The 27,633-nt window shown below is 38.5% G+C and overlaps 1 protein-coding gene across 1 annotated transcript; it reads right to left on the bottom strand.

Annotated features, from left to right (window-relative positions):
* Nucleotides 1-2,303: 2,303 nt before the first annotated feature.
* LOC141601662 (protein FAR-RED IMPAIRED RESPONSE 1-like) lies at nt 2,304-3,745 on the bottom strand. Its single transcript, XM_074421956.1, has 3 exons — nt 3,436-3,745; nt 2,947-3,163; nt 2,304-2,769 (listed from the first exon to the last, which is right to left on the bottom strand). The coding sequence occupies exons 1-3, from the start codon at nt 3,743-3,745 to the stop codon at nt 2,304-2,306; spliced, it is 993 nt and encodes a 330-aa protein (XP_074278057.1).
* Between the last annotated feature and the right edge of the window lie 23,888 nt (nt 3,746-27,633).

Below are 27,633 nucleotides of genomic sequence, written 5' to 3'. Positions count from 1 at the left end.
GTCAATCTCGAAGTTGAAGTGGTTGAGTGCCTTGGACGATGATAGTTTATGGACCAAAAGTGAATATTTTGAGATAAGTTCATTAGTATACGAAAATAAAGCCCTATCTTGTGAATCTAAGACCTTGTTCAGTGAATCGTAGAGCTTGTTTTGTGAAACTTGGTCATTATAAGTGGTTAAAATCAACAAGCTCTGAGATTCACTGAACAAGCTATGAGATTCACTGAACAAGGTTTGAGATTCACAAAACAAGGTCTGATATTCACCAAATAAAGATAGGTTGGTTGTCTATATACTTCATTAATATATGTCGCTCTTTGCAGAAATTGCCACAATATCGAAAATCGATCATGTTGGAACTACTTAGATGGGATAAAAATACTAAAAAGGTACACTTCATTGTCTTAAAAATGATTTGAAGTTAATTTCTTCATAACTTTGGCGAATATTTCGTAAATAAGTCGATTGTACTTGTTTTTGGTTGTATAGGTGTTTAATTAAAGAAGACAATTGTCCGTGTTGATGGGATGATGTGAAGTCATAATATGCAAAAGTGGGTCGAGGCTCCTGTAAAGATTGTTGCCAAGATTGTTGTAAAGTCCTGTAAAGATATTTGATAGTTGTAAAGTCACCTTCCGTAGGATTGTTGCCTGTAAAGATTGTTGCCAAGATTGCTCTTTGCAGAAATTGCCACAATATCAACTCTTGTAAAGATATTTGATAGTTGTAAAGTCATAATAATTGTTCTAGGTCACTTATGTGACTTATGTAGCTAATTTGTCATTGAGTTGAGCAATTTGAGCTTGGCTTGGACTACTGTTATACGATTTCCCACATTTAAGTTCATGTCTCACGAAATCACCTTCCGTAGGATTCACAAACTTTGCAAGTAAACAATTGGACAAATTAAATTCTAGCATTCACAACATTGAAAACAAATAAACGTCGTAAGTAAATCAACAAGCTCTGAGATTCACTGAACAAGGTTTGAGATTCACAAAACAAGGTCTGACATTCACAAAATTAAGAGCAAAATAGATGATTTTAAACCACGACCAAGTTTCACAGAACAAGCCCTAAGATTCACTGAACAAGATATGAGATTCACAAGATAAGGTCTGAGATTCACAAAATTAAGAGCAAAATAGATGATTTTAAACCACGACCAAGTTTCACAGAACAAGCCCTAAGATTCACTGAATAAGGTCTGAGATTCACAAGATAAAGTCTGAGATTCACAAAATTAATAGCAAAATAGATGATTTAAACCACGGCCAAGTTTCACAGAACAAGCCCTAAGATTCAGTGAACAAGGTCTGAGATTCATAAGATAAGGTCTGAGATTCACAAAATTAAGAGCAAAATAGATGATTTAAACCACGACCAAGTTTCACAGAACAAGCCCTAAGATTCACTGAACAAGGTCTGAGATTCACAAGATAAGGTCTGAGATTCACAAAATTAAGAGCAAAATAGATGATTTAAACCACGACCAAGTTTCACAGAACAAGCCCTAAGATTCATTGAACAAGGTCTGAGATTCACAAGATAAGGTCTGAGATTCACAAAATAAGGTCTGAAATGATAAAAACGCTTGATGCTAGATTCAGGTCCAGGTTTCACAATTTTATCTTCCAGTTTCACAGGATAAGTTTTAGGATTCACAACATTGACCAAAATAAAACGAGCTTAAAACTTGTCTTCTTCAATCGTCATGTCTATTCTCGTTGCTTAAGAATAATCCTTTACATCAATCTTCATCCTCGACTTCTTCCCCTTCTTCCTCTTCTTCCGATGTGTCTCCCTATGTGAAGAATCAAACCTTGATTAGATACTTTTAAAAAAAAAAAAAAAAAAAGAATTAGTAGACAATAGTAGTTGCGTTTTCAAGTAATACTAAAATGAAAAGACAAGAGTAGAATTATACATACTTGATTCTCAGGAGGATGCTCTGCAAACTCATTTGGACAATTTCTTTTATCGTGGTGGGACATGCGTTTACACTTAGCACACAACCTTTTCGGTTTTTTTGCCTTCATAATTGCCTTATTTTTGCTGCTCATCATCCTTTTACCACTACCTTTGTTTCTAGAGACTTTAGGTGGTAAGATCTTGATTTCTTTTGGAGCCTTGCAGTTGAGAAGGACCTCCAATTCTTGTTCTTTGGTCAAAGGCTTTGGGTTTCGCTCCAACTTCTCTCGGAATTCTTTTATTAGCTTGGCAAACGCTCTCATATCTGACTCTTCTTCTTTTCTTTTGAGCATACCAACAGTTGCGTAAATCTCAGACCACACCCGAGACATTCAAAATTTACTATTACCAGTAAGATCATAGTTTTCCAGCAGATTTCCATTCAAATTATAAACCGGGTTTTTGAGTGCATTCTTACTCCACCTACGCAAAATGTATTTCTCAGGTATTTCCTTAAACTTTCCCGAGCAAATCCAAATGATGTGGTTGCATAAGATGCGTTTCCTTTCAAACAATTTACATGCACAACGGACATCCACTGTTCTCCTATTATACTCAACTGCATATCTCTTTTGCTTGTTTGCGTCCTCAACAATTGAAAATTCAAAGTTAGTTACTGGATCTGGTAGGGTGTATCCACAAACATTACACGCATTTACCGAAAATTTAACCTCCTCTTGGAAGTCAAAGAACACTTCATGTGTATAGACCTTCACTGCATGGGCCTCCCAGTTTGACCCGAATAGGGTTTCAGGCATTGAGTTGTGGCTCTGTGCTTCAAGAAGCTTTAGATTGTGCCTTTGTTGGTCCATGGCACTCTCAAATCTCATCCAAAATTCTACGAGAGTCCCATATTTATTTTCAAATCCCTTGAAGAAGCTATTCGAACTCTCTGATCTTTGTGTGGTTTTTAAAATGTTGCCCATCGGCACATTCCTGAAATAAGCAGGTATCCACTGATCTCGTTCCGCAAACTTGTTAGTCAACCATTTATTTTCTTCTAACGAAAACTCGCTAATGACCTTAGCCCAATTCTCTTCAAATTCCTCAGGCTCCAAGTCCTCGCTCCAGACAACATTGTTCAGATGACTTAAGAAATCAGTCTCTTTGCAAATTGTGCTCCCAACCTTGTCTGTTACTTTCTTCATAATGTGCCACATGCAAAAGCGATGTCTTGCTTTTTTGAACACGGCTGCAAGTCACAAAATCCACATTATCTATTGTCAGAGATCTTTGGTCACAAATAAAGCTCTAAGATTCACTAAACAAGGTCTCAAATTCACAAGATAAGAGAAATAACAAAATAGGCAATTTCAACAACTTATGACCAAGTTTAAGAATATTAGCTTTGTGCTTCACAAATCAAGATCTAAGTTTCACAAAACAAGCCCTAAGATTCACAAAATAAGGAAAAGAGCAAAGCACATGATTTCAACCACTTATGATCAAGTTTCACAAAATTACCAGATAAGTTCACAAAACACGCTCTATGATTCACAAAATAAACTTCAAGAATCACGAATAATGTTCCTAGATTCACCAAATAAATAACCAGTTTCACAAAAGTAAGATATTCCAAAACACACTGAATCGTATTTATTATTCCGGCATCTTGGTCACTGATGATGTAATTGGGTTCTTTGCCACCCATTGCTTTCAGGAACTGCTGAAATGCCCAAATAAATGAGTCATCGTCTTCATGATCTAAAAGCACGCATCCAAATGCTATTGACTTTTTGTGATTGTCAATCTCAGTGAAAGGCGCAAATTTCATGTTATATTTGTTCGTTCCATAGGTTGGATCGAATGAAATAGCATCACCAAACAATGCGTAACATCTGATGGAATCCGCATTTGTCCAAAAAATTCTTGTCAAAGCACTGTCAACATCTGTTTCATATGAAAATACCAACCCTTTTGTTTCTCGGAGGGTTTCTAAACAAGAGATGAACATATGTCCATCCTTGCCATTAAGTAGACACTTTACATTCCTTTGGAAATTCTTGAACTGCGTAAGGGTAGCTCCAACATTTTCGAAACCCTCTGCTTGTTCCTTGCATAATTTGTATGTTAAACTAGCCCCGACATTCAATCTCGAATTTTGGATAATCAATTGCTTATGATATTCGTTCAGTTGATTTATATTGTGAGCAAGTTTCTCAAATTCCCTATTTTTGACAGGCGTCACTGGGTGATTGTGACCCTCGCGGAATTGTTCAATCTTGTACATCTTTTCATGGAACATGAATTTTATCATTGCTTCACAACCCCACCTTTTAATTTTAGTTATTCTTGTACCACTTTGCTTATTGGAACTCTCAGCCTCACCTGCACCTCCACCCTTTTTCGATCTTTGGTTTTAGCAGCTTTTGTTTTTCTATTTCCACTTATTGCACCAGCTTTTGTTTTGTCACCAGTTTCAACGGTTGTTGTTTTTGCATCAGCTTTGGGAGGACGATTTTTCCTGTTATTAAAACCTTGACGATGGCAAACCATGCATTTTGTTCGAATAACACCATCTTTAAACCTCTTAGTTGAAGACTTCCTTGTTTCAAACCCACAAGCAATAGCATAAATTTTATAGAACAACATTGCTGACTCTAAGTCCACAAATGTTTTGCCAACCACGGGTGTAAACTTCTCTTCAATCCTACTTATCCATTGCTCAGTGCCACCCGGTGTAACACCCCCATACTCCAAGTGCCTTACCAGGACCACTCAGGTATAAGGATGCCACCATCTCGGTTACCCGAGGCATGATAATCATAAGACAATGAAGAAACATACTTAATCAAATAAGTTTAAGTGATTACATTACAAAACCAACTGTAAGCAAAATACAACTGTTCTCAAACTATAAACCAACTGAAAGGAACTGTCCTAACAAACACAGCGGAAGACTAAAGACTCTGATATGTGATGACTCCATCCCCAGCTAGATCCCACGCGTATCCAAGATATACCTGCCAAGCAACTGCTCACCACCCCCGAATGGATCACCACAGTTTTTAAAACATTTAAACGGGGTCAGTACTAATCACACAACTCAATATACATCAACAATAAGATAAACAGACAGCTGAACTGTCTCACACACACACACACACACACCACCAACCAATTCCCATCATCTCAATACTGACTGTCCACTGGACCAGCCCTGCCAGTGGGGGACCGCAGCCGTTCCCACCTAAGCCCCGCTCATCATACCGAGCGATAACCCTGTCCATTAATGTGCACATCCCCTTCCGTGGCGGGTTCCACGAAGGGCGAAACTAGGGCGTGAAGTCACTCCCGCAAGTGACCCCACTCAGCCGAGAACGCATCTCGAGAACCATAGACAACCAATCACAATCACAATCACCATCACAATCATCATATCAAACAACTAATTACAGCACATCACCAATATCCCATTATGGGACTAATACTGAGTAGGAAATCCTACCTGGAAAGCAACACAATCATCAGACGATCAAGCAGCTGTCTCAAAACCTCTCCTTTACAAATCCTTCTCCCTCGACGCAAGGAATCCAACGATATAACCAACGACAAGAACTGACCGTCTGAACTCCGGGAATTGCTAAGAATGCGATTAGGAAGATGAACTTGTTGCTTTCTCTCTTAAACAGGGTTTTAGGTTTTGTAAAAGTGATTTAAAACAATGACGACGATACTTAAATACCTTAATCGCATAATTAACAAAACCCGAGAAAATTACCCGTAAAACCGGACACTCGATCGAGTACCCAAGGTACTCGATCGAGTACCCCCCTACTCGATCGAGTGCCCCAGCTACTCGATCGAGTACCCAACAGGTCAGAAACTATTTTATTTCGCAAAGTACCCTTACTCGACAGAGTAAGGCCTACTCGATAGAGTACCCAAAGACTTATAAATACGGAGTATTACAGTCTTCCCTCCTTAAAAGAACTTCGTCCCCGAAGTTCAACCCATACATAAAAACAACCATACTGACTCGACCAAGACACAACAACTTAGCTAAGGACTCAAGAACTCGACCGAACATAGAACATGAACTCTTAACCCCCCATTCTACCAACTATGTTTACTTCCACAACATGACTCACTATATCGTATCTACCACATATATATCTCTCACGACACCAACTCCATACATAATCAACTACCATCCTCTAATGCTGCTAGCTCCATAATATCATCAACTATCAAACCCAATACTAAGACACTCATAGACATCAAACGGAATGTTACATTCTACCAACCTTAAAAGGAACTTCGTCCTCGAAGTTTACTCAGACTCATAACATCATCCTCCAACTGTCAACACTATATAAAATATTCTCATACTCCGAAGCATCACACTACTACAAGCACGGCCATGGCCTTTTATAAGTATTATCCACAAAACAAATCCCTCCTTTACGCTACGCTAACACTCTACTTCCAATTATATTACCGCATGCACCACCATGAAACTCTCTTTTATTGCATCCTACTCCTCTTAAGACAAATGTTACGTCCTCGTAACTCACTAATACTAAATCCTTAGCTATATTTCATTACCCTATTTACCACTACATGTCAAAGATAACCGTTTATAAACCAAACACTCACTATTCTTATATCCAAGGCTCCCGTACATAAACATTTCTCATTCCTCAACTCATTCGGCATAGCACCTAACCTATACCATAAACTCGTAGCAAATCGCCATACCCACTCTTCATTATTACTGCCAAACCAACATACCTCGCTATGTAAAGCACTTATCTTCCAGAAGCATAACTCCCGATCCACACTCGTTACGTATACTCACACTAGATCCTCAAGTTCTTTCCTTCATTACCGCAAAACTCATACACAACTTAACATGACACTAATTCCCAATACCCTACACTCACTGTCTCAACAAAAGATTATGAACCACCTGCATCTTTCGGGTCATTACCACACATGTTCTACGACTCACTTGCCATTACCATGTCTAATGAAACCTTAACTAGAACAAGATCATAATTATTGTAACAACCTCTCACAACCGTGTCCCATTAACAGAATGTCACTATACCATGACAACAACGAAAACATATACAACTCTCTTTATATTAAACTCTACCCTCCTTCTCAAACTGACTCTTGTAAGAAACATTAGCAAGCAAAACAATAGTCTATTTGTCCAAACCGAAACTCACGTAAAAACAACAACAAATAAAACAACAATCTATGTATGATGGTATGTATTTTGAAACTCGAATCATAATCATCCCGCCTACTCCACCACAAACGGTGACGGCATCACAACACCGCCACCAACAGCCACACCGTAGTGCGAAAATACCCGTATCACAGCACTATGTACCGTGCCCGGATCACCACCCGAAGCACCACAACCACACCGATAGACATCACAACTGCATACAATTCCCATAAACACCGACTCAAAGATAACTTCTCGGACAAGAAAAACTTACTCAAATCCACTTTATTAAGTCACCACGCAACATATTATATGGATACACAGATAAGCATCTCATGAACATCATTTCTACCATTTCATGGAATACACATGTGTTATTAATACACATAAAATTATAACTAGCCATGACAATTAATCAAATTATTACCCTTTTGGATATCATTCAATTAAATTACCGTGTCCAACATATATATTACAGAACATTCATAAAACAACTTTATAATTATCACACCATACCACTTCTTGTGAGGTCAGAACCTCACACAAACATTTACACATATCATAGACCCGTAATCACAACCAACTAGTCAATCCTGACCACGTAAGTTACCACTCGATAAAGGTTACCTGTCACCCGAGTTTAACTCATATGCCCCTCATAACATATTACCCCATTCGCACAACCATCACTTCCTGCCAAATATAACCATACCTTTACTATTCAACTATTAGCATCCACCTCATCTAACCACATCTTATACCCTCTCACAATCATACACAACAATCAGGTCCCTACCAAATCGACCTCTTTAGAATTGCTACCTTTCTAATATACCATCGCTCTTAACCACTAGTGATAACACCACAATGCCACCACCGCTCGTATATCAAACCTCTTACACTCATATCAAAATAACATGGTTTTTCTCCTATTTTTGGTTAACATTCCAAATAACGAACAAAGAAACCCATCCACAAAATTACCTCAACATTATTCCCAATACTATCTTATTTGTATTGTCATCCAACTCTCCACCAAATATCTCGTATCGTACTAATACTCCACCAACTTCTTACTCCCTTAATTCCTCGAAACTCATTATCAATCATGTTGTCCTGAAGCTCCTATATAACCTTCAGCTAACATCCTCGTGATACTATCACACATTTCGATGATTCCTTACCTTTATATCACATAACTCCGGTGAACATTTTCCTCAGCTTACTTTTATCCTTCTTTTCTTTTTACACTCAATAATACCAATTTAATAGCTCAACTCCTTATTACTCCTATATAACCCTTTAGTGCACCAATTACCTTCTCATCGCTCCAAAACTCAAATCCCATTATTTTATATCGATATCATCTCCCTCTTTCTTACCACAAATATTCTCTTATTATGTCATCAATCACCCTTGCCACTAATCCATCCATAGAATCAACGTTCTTTCATTGTTCAACAATTGCATCTCCTTCTTACATCTCTAGAAATCAAAATTCCTTTCATACCGCTAATTGCCCAAGGAAAACCCACAATAGTTTCATCTCTTAAAAAGCCAAATCTCCACCCCGCGACATGTCTCCACAAAGTTCACTATATACCACTCTTCTCAACCCCTTTAAAACGAACTTTTATTATGTATATTCTTAACCCACACGGCTCTTAACTACCTCCCTCCATAATTCTTTACACATCTCAAGTTGTCACTATCCATATCCTTACTCTCAATCCTTTCATTCTCACGTTCCTTAGACTCACATCATCCATTGCCCACATTCATTTACTTTTACGTTACTCAACACACACTCATATCACTCATCTCATTTCATCTCAGAAAACATGCTCTATGTCTCAATTAAGCCATAACAATCTTCCTTTTCTTTTTCCACTATCTATTACAACCACGTATAACTCATGTCCTCCCACCGAACTCATACTCACCACAGGTGTCACTCACTACACCACAAGATTGGGTAACTTACGCGTCAAGACCAACATACATGTAAAACAATGCATAAAGAAGCAAAATAATAACTTTGAATTAAACATAATATGCAACGAAGTCAAAAGATAAGCATATGACCCAAAACAAGGGTCACTAGATCGAGTACAGGCCACTCGATCGAGTAAGGGACTTACTCGATCGAGTAGGTCAAGATCAGAAGCACGTAAAACAAATCACCAGGGCTACTCGATCGAGTAACTAACGTACTCGATCGAGTACCGAGGATACTCGATCGAGTACCCCAATTCTCAGCACTGTCCAGTTTTCGTAAAACAGTCATAACTCACTCATTTCTTGGTCGTTTTGGGCGTGTGACCTATCGTTAGAATCGTAAAAGGACAAGCTATCACCTCCAATTGGAATCACATCAAAATCATTTATGAATCTCAAGTTATAACAGTTTAAAGACAACCTCTTTATAATCGAAAAACACAACTACTTGATTTTACTTCCAAACAACTTAAACAACAACCAAGCAAACAAAACCAGTCCAAAACTCATAAAACCAGTATTCATAATCATATGTTACTATTTTCAAAAGCCAAACAACAACATTCATCATGCACATAACTTATCTAACTTGCCAATTATGACTTACCCACATGTTTTTATTCTATCACTTTTCGTAAACAAAATCACAAATACATGACATCAAGTCCCCTATTCACATGTTACTACCACGATGATTCATATTTTCCACTAATTCATCCATCATACCACATATTTATCCACCATATTCGTTCAACATATTCACTCAAAGACATGTTCAATTCACACTCCCAACTTTCGTACTTTTACTCAACACGACGACAACAACATGTAGACTTACACATCGCTTTATATATATATAGACAAAACACTTTTCCCTTACAAAACTATAACATGCCAAATTACATGTATCAATCATTATACTTTCATGCTTTACAATCCACCAACATATAATTCACGTCATCATCATCAATTCATGCAACATACTACTACATAGATACACACAAAGACACAATATGCACATAACGATCCCGACACTTATCCCATGGTGACCGGTTCAAAATTGTAGGGCGAGTTCGCGACTTTAGGACGTCTCCCAAGTCTTTGCATTAGCTCCTACAACCTTTACCCCGGGTTCATTTTAATTGACTCCCTATGTTCATTAAGTTCATTGGTTACAGGTTTCGGATCGTCGCTCGATACCATTTGTAACACCCCATACTCCAAGTGCCTTACCAGGACCACTCGGGTATAAGGATGCCACCATCTCGGTTACCCGAGGCATGATAATCATAAGACAATGAAGAAACATACTTAATCAAATAAGTTTAAGTGATTACATTACAAAACCAATCGTAAGCAAAATACAAACTGTTCTCAAACTATAAACCAACCGAAAAGGAACTGTCCTAACAAACACGCGGAAGACTAAAGACTCGATATGTGATGACTCCATCCCAGACTAGATCCCACGCGTATCCAAGATATACCTGCAAGCAATCGCTCACCACCCCGAATGGATCACCACAGTTTTTAAAACATTTAAACGGGGTCAATACTAATCACACAACTCAATATACATCAACAATAAGATAAACAGACAATTTGAATCTGTCACACACACACACACACACACCACCAACCAATTCCCATCATCTCAATATCGATCGTCCCCTTTGGACAGCCCCGCGATGGGGGACCGCAGCCGTTCCCACCTAAGCCCCGCTCATCATACCGAGCGATAACCCCGTCCATTAATGTGCACATCCCCTTCCGTGGCGGGTTCCACGAAGGGCGAAACTAGGGCGTGAAGTCACTCCCGCAAGTGACCCCACTCAGCCGAGAACGCATCTCGAGAACCATAGACAACCAATCACAATCACAATCACCATCACAATCATCATATCAAACAACTAATTACAAAGACATCACCAATATCCCATTATGGGACTAATACTGAGTAGGAAATCCTACCTGGAAAGCAACACAATCATCAGACGATCTAGCAGCTGTCTCAAAACCTCTCCTTTACAAATCCTTCTCCCTCGACGCAAGGAATCCAACGATATAACCAACGACAAGAACTGACCGTCTGAACTCCGGGAATTGCTAAGAATGCGATTAGGAAGATGAACTTGTTGCTTTCTCTCTTAAACAGGGTTTTAGGTTTTGTAAAAGTGATTTAAAACAATGACGACGATACTTAAATACCTTAATCGCATAATTAACAAAACCCGAGAAAATTACCCGTAAAACCGGACACTCGATCGAGTACCCAAGGTACTCGATCGAGTACCCCCCTACTCGATCGAGTGCCCCAGCTACTCGATCGAGTACCCAACAGGTCAGAAACTATTTTATTTCGCAAAGTACCCTTACTCGACAGAGTAAGGCCTACTCGATAGAGTACCCAAAGACTTATAAATACGGAGTATTACACCCGGGGTGTAAGTTACCAAAGTAGTAGCTGTGGAAATAGTTGGCATTGTAGGGGTTGTTAAGACAGCAGTAGAACCCTCACCATCCTGACCAGAACCAACATTAGAGCAAGGAACTGTTAGAAAATATTAATCTCATTAATTTACATATTCATATATGTGACATTTTAATTTAGTCATAAAATTAAAAGTAGATCTTATGCATGCAAACTTGAACAAGAGTAGAGAAGAAATTATCAATCTTACATTGAGGTTTCGGATATTAGGGCACAAATGAGTTCTCCTTCTCACTTGTTCTTGAGCTTTCCTAATAATGGATGAACAAAAGGATCCAAAATAGAATCCCTCCCAAAAGTTTATACCCAAGATAACCTCTTAAAAGACTAATATTATTAGATCTAGAACAATATTAGTCTTACAAAAATGACCCAAAATATTTGTTTTGGTCTCTTGTTATTCGGCCAAGAGAGAAGAATTTTTGGAGATTTTCTTTCTCTAATTTTTCATTAGATGTAGAGAGAGTTTTATATTTTATTACATTAGAAATTATAATGTGAAGAAGTGAATGAATAAGAGAAAAACCATTGGCATTTTACACCTCCAAAAACCGGTTGGCATAGGGAGAGAAGAGCCAATGCATGAGCTTGTTATTCTACCCAAGAAATCATAGGTATGCATGGCTATATTAGGTTGAAATCATCATGTTTTCCATTTAAAGATAATTAACACAATTTAAACCTAATACTCCCTCCATTTTCGGCACTTATATAAAATGGGAGGTCCATTTTATATTTGTCAATTGTCACATGTTACTAGTCATGTGTAATTGTAATGTATTTTTAACATATTAAAAATCAACGTATTAATAAAAATACGTCATGTACAAAATCGACTTAGTAATTCATAATTACTTGTACCAAAACGGTTTATCAATTATAAATCACAACGTCTTGTATTTATAATAAATTATTCATTCAGTTTCAATTGTTTCGTAAACAATAATTTTATCAAGTAATAAAACAATTTGATTACTTAGACCGTATCTTATTTAATCGAATTACAATAAGACACATCAATAATTGTAATACTACGGTTTTATGAGTCTCTGGGTACTCTATCGAGTAGGCCTTACTCTGTCGAGTAAGGGTGTGTTGCATTATAAAATAGTTTCTGACCTGTTGGGTACTCGATCGAGTAGCTGGGGTACTCGATCGAATACCTTGGGTACTCGATCGAGTGTCCGGTTTTACGGGGAGTTTTCTCGGGTTTTGTTAATTATGCGATTAAGGTATTTAAACATAGTCGTCATTGTTTTAAATCACTTTTACAAAACCTAAAACCCTGTTTAAGAGAGAAAGCAACCAGTTCATCTTCCTAATCGCATTCTTAGCAATTCCCGGAGTTCAGACGGTCGGTTCTTGTCGTTATTCGTGTCGTTGAGTTCCTTGCGTCGAGGGTAAGCTTTTAATATAATTTTTATAATGTTTTGTTAAGTTTGGTTAAACCCTAATTTAGAGATTGGGGGTTTTGTGTGTAGTATGTGATGTGTAGCCTCTATGTGTTATATGATAGGAGGAGGGTTCGTAGAAGAGGCTTTTTTTTTTACTCAGCTGTTGATACCGCCTGACTGTTGTGCTTTCCAGGTAGGATTTCCTACTCAGTATTAGTCCCATAATGGGATGATTGTTGATGTGTTGAGATTGATTGTTTGATATAGTAATTGTATTGTGACTATTGTGATTGTGATTGTACACGTTGATAGATTCAGACTGTTGTTGATATTGTGATTGTGATTGGTTGCCTATGGTTCTCGAGATACGTTCTCGGCTGAGTGGAGTCACTTGCGGGAGTGGCTTCACGCCCTAGTTTCGCCCTTCGTGGAACCCGCCACGGAAGGGGATGTGCACATTAATGGGACAGGGTTATCGCTCGGTATGATGAGCGGGGCTTAGGTGGGAACGGCTGCGGTCCCCCACTGGCGGTGGTCGGTGGGTGGACGGTCGGTGACGGAGATTGATTGGAGTGGGTGTGATTGTGTGTGTGATTGTTTGAGCTATGTTGTTTGTTGTGTTGTTGGATCATATAAATTATGTGATTAGTACCGACCCGTTTAAATGTTTTAAAATCGTGGTGATCCATTCGGGGTGGTGAGCGTTATTTGAGGGTATGAGACGATGCGTATGGGATAGCTGGGATGAGTCACCACGTTGCAGTTTAGAAGTCTTCCGCTGTGTCTGACGCTTGATAGTATTTTGATAGTAGATAGTTTTGAGAACTTGTAGTTCCTTTTATCAGTTTTGGTTTTGAACATGTAATCACTTAAACTGTAATTACTTTTAAAGTACGTTTCTTTATTGTCTTATGATACTCATTGCCTCGGGCAACCGAGATGGTAGTATCCTTATACCTGAGTGGTCCTGGTAAGGCACTTGGAGTATGGGGGTGTTACAAATGGTATCAGAGCGACGATCCTGAAACCTGTAACCAATGAATCTAATGAACCTAGGGAGTCTAATTAAAATGAACCCGGGGTAAAGGTTGTAGGAGCAAATGCAAAGACTCGGGAGACGTCCTAAAGTCGCGAACTCGCCCTACAATTTTGAACCGGTCACCATGGGATATGTGTCGGGATCGTTATGTGCTTATTGTGTGCTTTGTGTATCTATGTAGTAGTATGTTGTATGAATTGATGGATGCGTGCATGTGGAGGATGGGGGATCTGAGTTGAAAGATGATGATGACGTGAATTGTATGATGGTTGATTGTAAAGCATGAAAGTATAATGATTGATACATGTAATTTGGCATGTTATAATTATGTAAGGAAAAGTGTTATGTTTATATATATATATAAAGCGATGCGTAAGTATACATGTTGTTGTTGTCGTTTTGAGTAAGAGTACAGAAAGTTGGGAGTGTGAATTGAACATGTGTTGGGTGAATATGTTGAACGAATGTGGTGGATAAATATGTGGCATGATGGATGAATTAGTGGAAAAATATGAATAATCGTTGTATGATAATATGATTTATGATTAAGCATGTTATATAATGAAAGTTATTTTATAATGTTGTTATGCTAGTAACATGTGAATAGGGGACTTGATGTCATGTATTTGTGATTTTGTTTACGAAAAGTGATAGAATAAAAGCACGTGGGAAGCCATGATTGGCAAGTTAAATGAATTATGTGAATGATAAATGTTATTGTTTGGCTTTTGGTAGGTCGTAACATGTGGTTAAGGATAGTGGTTTTACAAGTATTGAGTCGCTTTTATTCGCTTTGTTGATGTTTAAGTTGTTTGAAAGAGAAAATCGAATAGTTATGTCGTCGATTACAAAGCAAAGTTGTCTTTAAACTGTTATAACTTGAGATGCATAAATGATTTTAACGTGATTCCAATTGGAGGTGATAGCTTGTTCTTTTACGATTCTAACGATATGTCACACGCCCAAAACGACCAAGTAATGAGTGAGTTATGACTGTTTTACGAAAACTGGACAGTGCTGAGAAATGCGTAGGTACTCGATCGAGTAGCCTTGGTACTCGATCGAGTAGGGGTAACTCGATCGAGTACGTCAGTTACTCGATCGAGTGTCCCTGGTAATTTGTTTTACGTGCTTCTGATCTTCACCTACTCGATCGAGTAAGTCCCTTACTCGATCGAGTGGCCTGAACTCGATCTAGTGACCCCTGTTTTGGGTCATATGCTTATCTTTTGAATTCATTGCATATTATGTTTAATTCAAAGGTATTATTTTGCTTCTTTATGCGTTGTTTTACGTGTGTGTCGGTCTTGATGCGTAAATTACCCAACCTTATGATGTAAGGAGTAGCATCTGTGGTGAGTATGAGTTCGGTGGGGAGGACATGAATATGTGTGGTGTTGTGATAGATAGTGGGAAGAGGGAAAGGAAGATCGTTATGGCTTAAGTGAGACATAAAGCATGTTTGTGAGATGAGATGAGTGATATGTTTGTGTGTTGAGTAATGTAAAAGTAAGTGAATACGGGCAAGGGGTGATGTGAGTCTAAGGAACATGAGAATTAAAGGAGTGAGAGTAAGGATGTGGATAGTGGCAACTTGAGATGTGTGAAGAATTATGGAGGGAGATGGTTAGGAGTCGCGTGGGTCAGAATATACATAGTGAAAGTTCGTTTTAAAGGGGTTGAGAAGAGTAGTATATAGTGAACATTGTGGAGACATGTCGCGAGGTGGATTTGTAGACAGTGAGTGAGTTTGGGAGATTTGGTTTATTAAGAGGTGAAACTACTGTGGGATTTCCTTGGGCAATTAACGGTATGAAAGGAATTTTGATTTCTAGAGATGTACAAAGGAGATGCAATTGTTGAACAGTGAACGTTGACTTTATGGACAGATTAGAGGCAAGTGTGGGTGATAGCATAATAAGAGAAGATCCATGGTAAGAAAGAGTGAGATGATATCGATAAGAAATAATGAGATTTGAGTTTTGGAGCGGTAAAAGGTAATTGGAGCAATCAAGAGTTAGGTAGAAGGGATAAAGAGTTGAATGGTTAATGGATTTTGTCAAGTGTAAAAGAAAAGAATGAGGGGAGTAAAACTAGGAAAATGTTGACCGGAGTTATGTGACATAAAAGTAAGGAATCGTCGAGATGTATGATACTATCAGGAGTAAGTAAGTTAAGGCTTATACAGAAGTTTCAGGACAACATGATTAATCATGAGTTTCGGGGAATTAAGGGAGTAAGAAGTTGGTAGAATATCTGCATGATATGAGATTTTGAGTAGAGAGTTAGATAATGACACAATTAAGGATAGTATTGGGAAGAATGTTGAGGTAGTGTTCTTTGATGGATTTGATGTTCGTTATTTGGGATGCTAACCACATATAGGAAAGAAATCGTGATGTTTAGAGATGAGTGTAAGAGGTTTGATGCCCGGACAGTGGTAGGGTTATGGTTTGTGACTAGTGATTAAGGGTGACGGTATATTAGAAAAGCAGCAATTCTAAAGAGATTGATTTTGTAGGGACAAGATTGATAAGTATGGTTATGAAAGAGTATAAGATGTGGTTATATGAGGCGGTTGTTAGTAGTTGAGTATTAATGGTGTGGCTACATTTGGCAGAGGGTGATGGATATGCGAAGGGGAGACTATGTTATGAGGTGTATACGAGTTAAGCTCGGGTGAGAGGTAACTTTTAGCAGGTGGTAACTTACGTGATCAGGATTGACTGGTTGGATGTGATTATGGGTCTATGTCATATATATAAATGTTTGTGTAAGGTTCTGATCTCACAAGAAATGGTATGGTGTGATAATTATAAGTTGTTATCTGAATTTTCTGTAATACATGTTGGATACGAGAACGTAAGGGAAGGATGTTTAAAAAGGTAATAATTTGACTGTTTTGGCATGACTAGTTATGCCTGTCTGTATTCATGGTACATGTCAATCTGTGATATGGTAAGGGGATGATATTCACGAGGTTATTATCTGTTTAATTCATAAAACATGTTGCGTTGTGATTTAGTAAAGTGGATTTGAGTAAGTTTTTCTTGTCCGAGAAGTTATGTTGGGTCAGTGTTTATGGGATTGTGTCTGTTGTGATGTCTATCGGTGTAGTTGTGGTGCCTCGGGTGATGATCCGGGCACGGTACCTAGTGTTGTGATACGGGTATTTTCGCACGCGGTGTGATTTGTTGGTGGTGGTGTTGCGATGTCGTCACCGGTTGTGGTGGAGTAGGCGGGATGATTATGATTCGAGTTTCGAAAGTACATACCGGTTACACATAAATTGTTGTTTTGTTTGATGTTGCTTCCTGTGAGTTTCGATTTTTCTGAGATAGACAGTTGTTTTGTTTATTGATGTTTCTTACCGAGTTAAGTTTTGGTATGAGGGTAGAGTATGATATGAAAGAGAGTTGTATATGTTTTCGTTGTTGTCATGGTATAGTGACATTCTCGTTGATGGGACACGGTTGTCGAGAAGTTGTTCTGAGATTTTGATCTTGTTTTAAGATGAGGCTTTAGACATAGTCATGATAAGTGATTGGTGGAACATGTGTTGTATTGATCTGGACGCTGCAGGTGGTTCATAATCAGATTTTGGAACAGTGAGTGTAGGGTGTTGGGAATTAGTGTCATGTTAAGTTTTGTATGAGTTTTGCGGTAATAAAGAAAAGAACTTGAGGATCTAGTGTGAGTGTACGTAACGAGTGTAGATCGTGAGTTATGCTTTTGGGAGATAGGTGCCTTACATAGAGAGGTATGTTATTTTGCAGTAAGAATGGAGAGTTAGTATGGTGATTTTGCTACGAGTTTTATGGTATAGGTTAGGTGGTGTGCCGCATGAGTTGAGGTATGAAAAATGTTTAAGTAAGAAAGCCTTGGATATGTGCATGGCGAGTGTTTAGGTTATAGGTGGTTATCTTTGACATGCGGTGGTGATGAGGATAATGAAAAGATATATCTAGGATTTAGTATTAGTGAGTTACGAGGACGTAACATTTATCTTAAGAGGAGTAGGATGCGATAACAGAGATTTTGATGGTTGTTCATATCGTAGTATATTTGGAAGTAGAGTGTTGGTGTAGCATAAGATATGGATTTGTATATGTTGTGGTTGATAGTGTTAAAAGGTCATGGACGTGCTTGTAGTAGTTCGATGTTAGGAATGCGAGAATACTTCGATAGTGTTGACAGTTGGGTGATGAGGTTATGAGTGTGAGTAAACTTCGAGGACGAAGTTCCTTTTAAGGGTGATAGAATGTAACATTCCGTTTGATGTTTATGTAGTTGGTTATGTATGGAGTTAGTGTCGGGAGAGTTTATGATGTAGTTGATACGACATCGTGAGCGAGGTGTGAAGGTAGGAATAGTTGGTAGATTTGGTGTTAAGAGTTCATGGTTTCATGTTTTGTAAGTTGGGGTTTTGTTTTGAGTTCTTAGTTGCTTTGTTGCGTCTTGACCGAGTTAGTATGTTGTTTTTATGTATGGGTTGAACTTCGGGGACGAAGTTCTTTTTAAGGAGGGAAGACTGTAATACTACGGTTTTATGAGTCTCTGGGTACTCTATCGAGTAGGCCTTACTCTGTCGAGTAAGGGTGTGTTGCGTTATAAAATAGTTTCTGACCTGTTGGGTACTCGATCGAGTAGCTGGGGTACTCGATCGAGTAAGGGGGTACTCGATCGAGTACCTTGGGTACTCGATCGAGTGTCCGGTTTTACGGGGAGTTTTCTCGGGTTTTGTTAATTATGCGATTAAGGTATTTAAACATAGTCGTCATTGTTTTAAATCACTTTTACAAAACCTAAAACCCTGTTTAAGAGAGAAAGCAACCAGTTCATCTTCCTAATCGCATTCTTAGCAATTCCCGGAGTTCAGACGGTCGGTTCTTGTCGTTATTCGTGTCGTTGAGTTCCTTGGGTCGAGGGTAAGCTTTTAATATAATTTTTATAATGTTTTGTTAAGTTTGGTTAAACCCTAATTTAGAGATTGGGGGTTTCTTGTGTAGTATGTGATGTGTAGCCTCTATGTGTTATATGATAGGAGGAGGGTTCGTAGAAGAGGCTTTTTTTTTTACTCAGCTGTTGATACCGCTTTGATGTTGTGCTTTCAGGTAGGATTTCCTACTCGTATTAGTCCCATAATGGGATGATTGTTGATGTGTTGAGATTGATTGTTTGATATAGTAATTGTATTGTGACGGTGGTGATTGTGATTGTACTTTGTTGATAGATTTAGACGGTTGTTGATATTGTGATTGTGATTGGTTGCCTATGGTTCTCGAGATGCGTTCTCGGCTGAGTGGAGTCACTTGCGGGAGTGGCTTCACGCCCTAGTTTCGCCCTTCGTGGAACCCGCCACGGAAGGGGATGTGCACATTAATGGGACAGGGTTATCGCTCGGTATGATGAGCGGGGCTTAGGTGGGAACGGCTGCGGTCCCCCACTGGCAGGGCTGGTCCAGTGGACAGTCGGTGACGGAGATTGATTGGAGTGGGTGTGATTGTGTGTGTGACTGTTTGAGCTATGTTGTTTGTTGTGTTGTTGGATCATATAAATTATGTGATTAATCGACCCCGTTTAAATGTTTTAAAAACTGTGGTGATCCATTCGGGGGTGGTGAGCAGTTATTGAGCAGGTATGAGACGATGCGTATGGGATAGCTGGGATGAGTCACCACGTTGCAGTTTAGAAGTCTTCCGCTGTGTCTGACGCTTGATAGTATTTTGATAGTAGATAGTTTTGAGAACTTGTAGTTCCTTTTATCAGTTTTGGTTTTGAACATGTAATCACTTAAACTGTAATTACTTTTAAAGTACGTTTCTTTATTGTCTTATGATACTCATTGCCTCGGGCAACCGAGATGGTAGTATCCTTATACCTGAGTGGTCCTGGTAAGGCACTTGGAGTATGGGGGTGTTACAATAATACTCACAAAATCGCCCGTCAATTTTAAGCAATTTAATTAACCCGTATCGACATATGATCAATTAAATAATCAATTAAGAGTGTCACCCTTTAGGTATGACCTAAGGGGATCAACTGATCACCACCGTCGCACGACAGTAATGTCAAACTCTAGTCAGCCAATCATTACCGATATGTGTGGACCAGTTGACTGTAAAATATTACATCCCACATGTATTCTTAAAATGAGATTTAAACATGTGATCATCATGATCGACAGTTGTGATCGCATTATTGTCGGAGGACACATATTCCAACAATCTCCCACTTGTCCTCGACAAGTGTGCGTCACCAATTCTCTTGTCCTATTTCTATCTCCTACTCAATGCAAGGTGTCTTTCAGGTCGTACTTGCAAGTGATCATATCGAGAGTGGTTTCCTCGATCTGGAGAATAACTGATTGACCGGAATTATCTACCATAGATACCTTCCAAGCGTGGCCACGCATTTCCAGTTCATTACTCCTCGAGTGGCCCTGAGATATTGTTATAACCCTGACAAGGGGTGGTCAATTCCTATCGCACTTATTCCCTTCGACTAGCCACAACCATCATAACCCAAAATATGCCCATTTGACCCCATTTACGAAGGTCGTAGTAACATAAATCAAAGTTAATCTGAAACTGTGCCACCTTAGGCGAACAGTCTTTAGTCAAAAGAATCGACTCATTAGAATACTATAGTAGCTCTCGCCACGACCAGGCTATATAAATTTGCCAGAACTCTATAAGCGGTCATTAGCCCGACAAAGTGTTCCTAACAGTCTGCCTATGTGATCGACTAGTCATCTCACATGACTCCATGGCACTTGAACTTGCCATCAATCGCATCACACTCTAGTCACTTCGAGACGTCACCTCATGTAAGTGACTATGGGCGAATACAATGCTAATCCGTGTTCACTTTAACGGGGTTCAATTGTCTCTACAACCCGTTTGGATGTAACAAAGTATAAGGTGAGTTAATAATAACTCAAACGACAAATGTCGACATCACATTTGGGTAGTCAATACCATATTACAACCTTGTGATGTACATCGTAAGTGTGTAAACACTAGTCGTTTGCAACATGAGTTTAACATACCATGTGTCCATGTGTTCAAACTGTTGAATTGCATTTTCCTTTATTTTCATGTTTGTCTCACATAGCATGAATCTTACCAAGTACATATCTAGTTTCCCAAACCAGGTACAGGTTCTTTACTTGAGAGAACTTTCTTGTTGTTTATCACATAACCAACGAATTGTGGTGGATGATATAACTTGCACTGGTCAAGTGTTCTACCAACTCGCAATGCATTAGGTATACGTTTTGTAGGGTCTTGCAACAATTGTCAAGATGATTAGCCCAGCACTTCTCATAAGTCCTAGCATATTTTGAAAATACTAGTTTTGAGTAACTTCTTACTATAACAAGTATCTTTTCAAACTTCTTATTTCTCTTTTTAGCTTGAATAGCTTAGGATTTTCATAAATCCTTACGCGTTTTCGAAGTTCAATATGTGCAACTTCTTGTCACATAAAAGAGTATTCTTCTAAACACTAGAATAGCTCATTAGTTCTCCTTGAGAATTCATGATGATTCATATGTGGCTCACCAATGACTCATCATGCTTTTAAGCATATGATTCATTGTAGGACATGGGCATGATTATTCTAATGGCGGAAACATTAGTGATCTTTAATCATGTGATCAACCATTCTTAGGTTCAATGAATGACCATGACTGCTTATGGTAATTCCATTTTCCATCGATATGAATAACCTACGTATCTCGTTGATCTGATGTGCATATCTCAATGCCTATCCAACATCCCATGATGTGATTAGATTCATCTTAGTCCATTTTCATCCAGAATTGAAAACTCAAATACTTCTTTGTGAAAGATAGTACTAGCTCGTCATTCTCAATGAGTAATGAGTTATAAATTTTACAAGATGATAGCTCCCACTAAATTTCATGTTTTCACATGATAATTTGAAACTCCCACTCAATTCCACATGTTTCGTAATTGACTACTCAATCGAAACATTTCAAGAATTGAAATACATTTTGCTTTGCCAAGTTATTAAGATTAAAACCATATATATTCCCAACATATCTTTTCAAAATACCTGTTTTGAAAAGGTTTCAATCTTAAACTTATGGAAAAAGATTTTAATCTCTTACTCATTCATTTTTATAATGATGCGTAGCAATGCCATTATTTAAATGTGAAATCCCATTTAATACACGTCCTTCTCAAAATACACTTTTCGGAAGGAGGTTTAACCATTTCATTTTTATAATGAGGTTAAGTAATGACACTAGCGTGGTTAACAATTAACTTAGCTTTTGTAGACATCGGCATATCTTTCTTTGCAACTTTTAATCATAAATCTCATTTATATTCAAGGATGCAACTTTGTTTCATTTAGGCTCTTAAGTAAATATCAATATTGAAACTCTATTGTCATAAACTAGCAAAATCTCTTGTTGAGACTTTTCTTTAGTCATCTTCTTACAAAACTTTCTTTTGGTCTCCTCGTTTAGTTATCTTAAGAACATATTCTTTTGATTACTTCACTTGGTCTATTTTGTCATGTAGATCTCATCTATTTGAGACCATAGATCTCATCTATTCGTGTATACTATCTATTTAGGTATACAAATCATTCTTTCTTTTGTAGATCTCATTTACTCAAGCATACAAATTATTCTTTGTATTCTTTGTGTCTTCATTTTTCTCCCACTCTATCTTTAGAATAAATACACTAGATATTCAAAGATAGCTTATGAGACACAAATAATGATTTTTGAAGTAGAAGGAGGATCATCTCATAGATTGACTAATAGTATTTAGATTTGATGGGCGTACTTGGTAATTGACATTCCTTTAGGAGAGTTCATCAACTCAACATCACTTTATAATTGATCATACACAAGCCTTAAGCTTGTGGACATGTAATGAATCCCATCATTATAGCTAGTTGTCTATTGGATCACTTTAAGTAGATGATCATATGTTTCTATGTGCAAGCATATAAAGACGAATTTTTAGAACAAACAAATAGGATAAAAGGGGTGACTTGGGTTGCAAGCCAAGTCACCATAATCCAAAATACAACCATTGTTTAGAAAAGATCAACCATTTCCATGTCGAACACGGAAATCAAAATAGTTCTAAAATTCATATTAAAATAAAGACAATAATAAAAGCCAAGCTTCATCGGTAGCTACTCCTAGCTCTTTCATGATTTCTCAAGCTTGCTTCTCCTTTCCCTTGTCTTTACTTGGAGGAGGCCCTATTTACAATAAAAAGGGGATACATTATCACAACTTTGTATCAAAATACCATAGTTGAATTAGAAATAAAAAAGAAAGGATAGTCATTTACCTACTGGAGTGATCTTTCCAGCTTTGATGTCACCAAGATACTTGGAACAATTCCTCTTCCAATGTCCAACACCATTACAATAATGGCATTTATCAAGAGGACCCTTCTTGGTTTTGGAAGTGCTAGCTTCAAAAGTCTTAGCCTTGGTGGACATGGGAGCTTGCCTCTTACCCTTTTTTCCATTCTTCTTGAACTTCCCCTTGCTCTTAGTGCTTATATTAAGCACATTCTTAGGTGGGTTAACATTTAGCCCCATGTCTCTTTCGGCTTGCACAAGTAACTTGTAATACCCCGTAATTTAATAATAATTTATGAGAATAGTTTATGTAATTTAAATAATTAATTAATGAGATTTCTAATAATAGTTGTGAAAAAGACGGTAGTTAAATAATAAAATAAGTAAGCAAGTCGGGAATTGGGTTTAGCTTGTGATAAGGCCTTGGGCCGTATGATATAGATATGGGCTGATTATATTAGGCCTAGTATGAGTAGTAGTCGGGATTTAAAGCGGGATTTAATAATAAAATAATAAATATAATTATAATTTGGTAATTCCTAATAATAATTAGAAAAGGGCAATAGTTTCCTAATTGGCCTCATATACTCCCCAAACCTAGACTATAAATACCTGATAAATCTAGAAAACAAATCACAAAGAAAGAAAGAGAGGAGATTTAAGACGGAAGGAGCAATTAGCGATAAAAGGTAAGACCGTCTCACAATTTAATGTATTGATTTTATAACTTATATAACTCGTAATTTAGACCGCCTCTAGACTAGCTAGGACCGTGACCTTGGACGTGGACCACCACGGATTTAACTGGACCTCTGTATGACCACCGTTGACCTGCAGGGGAGGGGTTGTTGCTGGGTTTTACGTGGTTGTTTGTGTTGTTTGCCTTGTTGATCTTACACGGGTTTTACCCCTTACCTCGCTGTTTTGAGACCAGACCATGGGTTGGGTGGTTTACTGGTGGTGAGTCGACCATCAGAGGGTGGTCATGGGTGGTAGTGTAGTGGTTATGATGGTGGTTTGGCTGGAGTTCGTGTAGGTTATCATGGTGATTGGGTATTTGTGCCGAGTGATTGAACACGGGTTTTGAACTGTTTAATGGTCTAGTCTTGACCTGGGTTAAGGTGGGTTGGTTCCTGGAGGTTGGGTTGACCACGGTGGGAGTGTCGGTAGGGTGGCTGGTGGTGGTTGGTGTCGTTGGTGGCGAAAACAGGGGAAGAACAGGGGACGGGTTCGTGCGTGGTGGCTATCTTAAGACGAATTTCGTGGCCGCATTACTGACTGTACCGGGGAAGGGAGACCACCCCTGGAGCCACCGTAGGACAGAGGTGTCAACGGTTGTAGCCATAGGTGGTAAAGGTGGCTGTGGTGGTGTTGGCGAGGTGTTTTATACGCAGTGTACATTGATGTCGGGTTTTCGGTAATTAGTAATGATCGTGAGTGAGGTTGCTAGGGGGTGGGGTTGTGAGTTGTAGGGGACGGTTGGGCTGCTGTATGGAGGTCGTCGGGAGTCATGGTGGTGCAGGCTAGTGGTGGTAGATGGGGACGTGCCACTAGGTGGCTGGTAGGACGGGTGTGGTGGCTGCAAAAGGAGGTGTGTGTGTTGTTCACGGTTTGCGTATGGGTATTTGAGTTGTGGTGTGTTGAGTTGTGACGTGGGCTTAATGTGACGTGGTTAGTACGAATTTATTGGGTAATTTGTGTCTGGTTTTATTTGGGAGTTTGGGTGACTCGGGTTTGTATCGGAATCGGGTTTTAATATCGTAAACCTTAATAATAATAAATAATTAAATTGATTAATGAAGATAATAATTTTTAATTAGTAGATAATAATAGAAGTTAATAATTTATAATTAATGATATTATTTGAATAAAGTAAATAATTAAGTAATTATAAATATATTATTTATCTATAGGTAACGGACTTGTGGAACGGGTTTGTTGAAGAATATTTTTAGTAGATTGCATTATTCGGAATTGCTTGCCAGGTAGGAATTTCCTACTCAACTCGGGTTTTATTGTTAAGTGAATGAATATTTAATTGTGACGGTTGATGAGATTAATGTTAATCTTGTGATTTATTATTGGAGACGGAGTATATGTGTAGTTGTTGACGGAGCTGTATGACGGGATTGTTTTTGGGTTTTTGTTGTTGGTTATATTTGATTGTTGGAGAGTTGATTATTCAGTTGAGCATAACACGGAGGGTGTTACTGCCAGTTGTGCATAACGAGCAATCGTTACTGCCAGATGTGCATAGTAAGTAATTACTACTGCCAGTGATAGTTGTGCATAGTAAGTGATTACTACTTCCAGTTGTGCATAGTACGGAGGGTACTACTGCCAGTTAAGTTGAGCATAGCACGGTGTTCAGGGGGTTGTGCTACTGCCAGTAATGTAAGTGAGTTTTACGGATGAAGTGATGAGAACTTGATGAATATATATATTTTGGGTTGGATTATTATTGTTGTTTAGTTTATTCCTACTCAACCTCGTGGTTGACCGTGTATTCGTGAACACCTGCGGTGAACCATAATGGGGAGCAGATTTGACAGGTACTAAAGATTAGCTGACTTGGGAGCAATGGGGATGCGTGAGGACTTGGCCAATCTACCTAGAAGTCTAGACCACTTAGAATATTTTATCACTTTATTTATTTCCGCTGCGAGTTGTAATTATTTTTATATTAAGTTTTAGTTGATTAAGTTGTAATAAACATGTAATCATTAAGTTTTAATCTAAAGTACTTTGGTGAGTTGATCTTTATTATTCACTACCTCGGGAAATCGAGATGGTAACGCTCTCATTTACTTGGGAATGTCTAGCTAAAGGCTCCCGAATAAATGGGGGTGTTACATAACTTGTGCAACTCTTCAAGAGACACGTCCTTATCTTGCATGTTAAAATTCACCCGGAATTGAACATACGCTTTGACTTTGGATAAGGAGCGTAGAATCCTATCTACAATGAGCTCTTTAGGGATTTCAACCTTTTGAAGTTTCAATGTCTCGACTAGCTCCAACAATTTGAGCACGTGAGGGCTAACCTTTTGGCCCTCCTTAAAATCGAGATCAAAGAATGCCGAGGCCGCCTCATATTGGACGATCCTCGGTGCTTGCGAAAACATTGTCACAAGTTTGGAATAGATTTCATAAGCGGTGCCCATTTTAAAGGCTCTCCTTTGGAGATCCGCCTCCATAGCAAAAATCAACACATTTTTCATAGCGGCGGATTCTTTGTGGTAAGCCTCATATGCTTCCCTAGTGGCGGTACTCGACCTAGCATTAGGTTCGGGTGGAGAGGCCTCGGTGAGGTAACGAAACTTGTCGTCATCTTGGGCGGCTAATTTGAGTTGGGCATCCCAATCGGAGAAATTTGACCCATTCTTTTCAAGTTTACAACGATCCATGAAGGATCGGAGCCATGAAACATTAGTGAGAGGTGCGGCGTTGGTGTTTGGTGCGGCCATTTGTTATGAGAAATAAAAGTGGTCTACAAAACAAAAATAGAAGGAATAAAACACTTGTCGTTTTAAAAAAAATAATAATAACACTCGTAAATTTTTAATTTAAACAAGTTTTATTGCATTTATCTAGTGACCTCTACCCAACTTGATAAATGATTCCGAGACCCAAATTCATATTAACTTGGGCACGGGGTAGCCGATTCATCCCTTATCAATATAACTCGGTGGATTAACTCTTTAATCGATTCTACTTTTAGAACTCTCGGTCGATAAAATTACTCTAATATTTATCTATAGCTCGGAACACATGCGACTACGGTCACGAATACTTCCGTTGAGCTCAATCCAAATTTCAAATAGATGTGTCCATGATCCAAATTCACATTAACTTGGGCACGGGGTAGCCGATTCATCCCTTATCAACATGAATTCGGTGGATAGACATTTATCACCCACTTCCCCTACGTAACAAGGTTTGTACCCCCGGTGTGGCCGAGCGCACTCCCTCACGAAATAGGTTTTCATGGTTTCTACTTTTTGGTAAGGCTAAGTCTCAATTGTTTATTTTAGCGAGAAGTCATGTCAATTTATTATCTATCACGTTTTAAGTGAACTAAAGCGGTGAACTACGATAATTGTAATTGACACGGTCGATAAACTCGATTTAAAATGCATGTTAAGTTATGGCGATTTAGCGATGCATGCAACATATAAACAAAATGCAAAGCATAAAAA

The sequence above is a fragment of the Silene latifolia genome, chromosome 9 (genome assembly GCF_048544455.1).
Source record: "Silene latifolia isolate original U9 population chromosome 9, ASM4854445v1, whole genome shotgun sequence".
Lineage (NCBI taxonomy): Eukaryota > Viridiplantae > Streptophyta > Magnoliopsida > Caryophyllales > Caryophyllaceae > Silene > Silene latifolia.
This window is presented reverse-complemented; position numbering and strand designations above follow the sequence as displayed.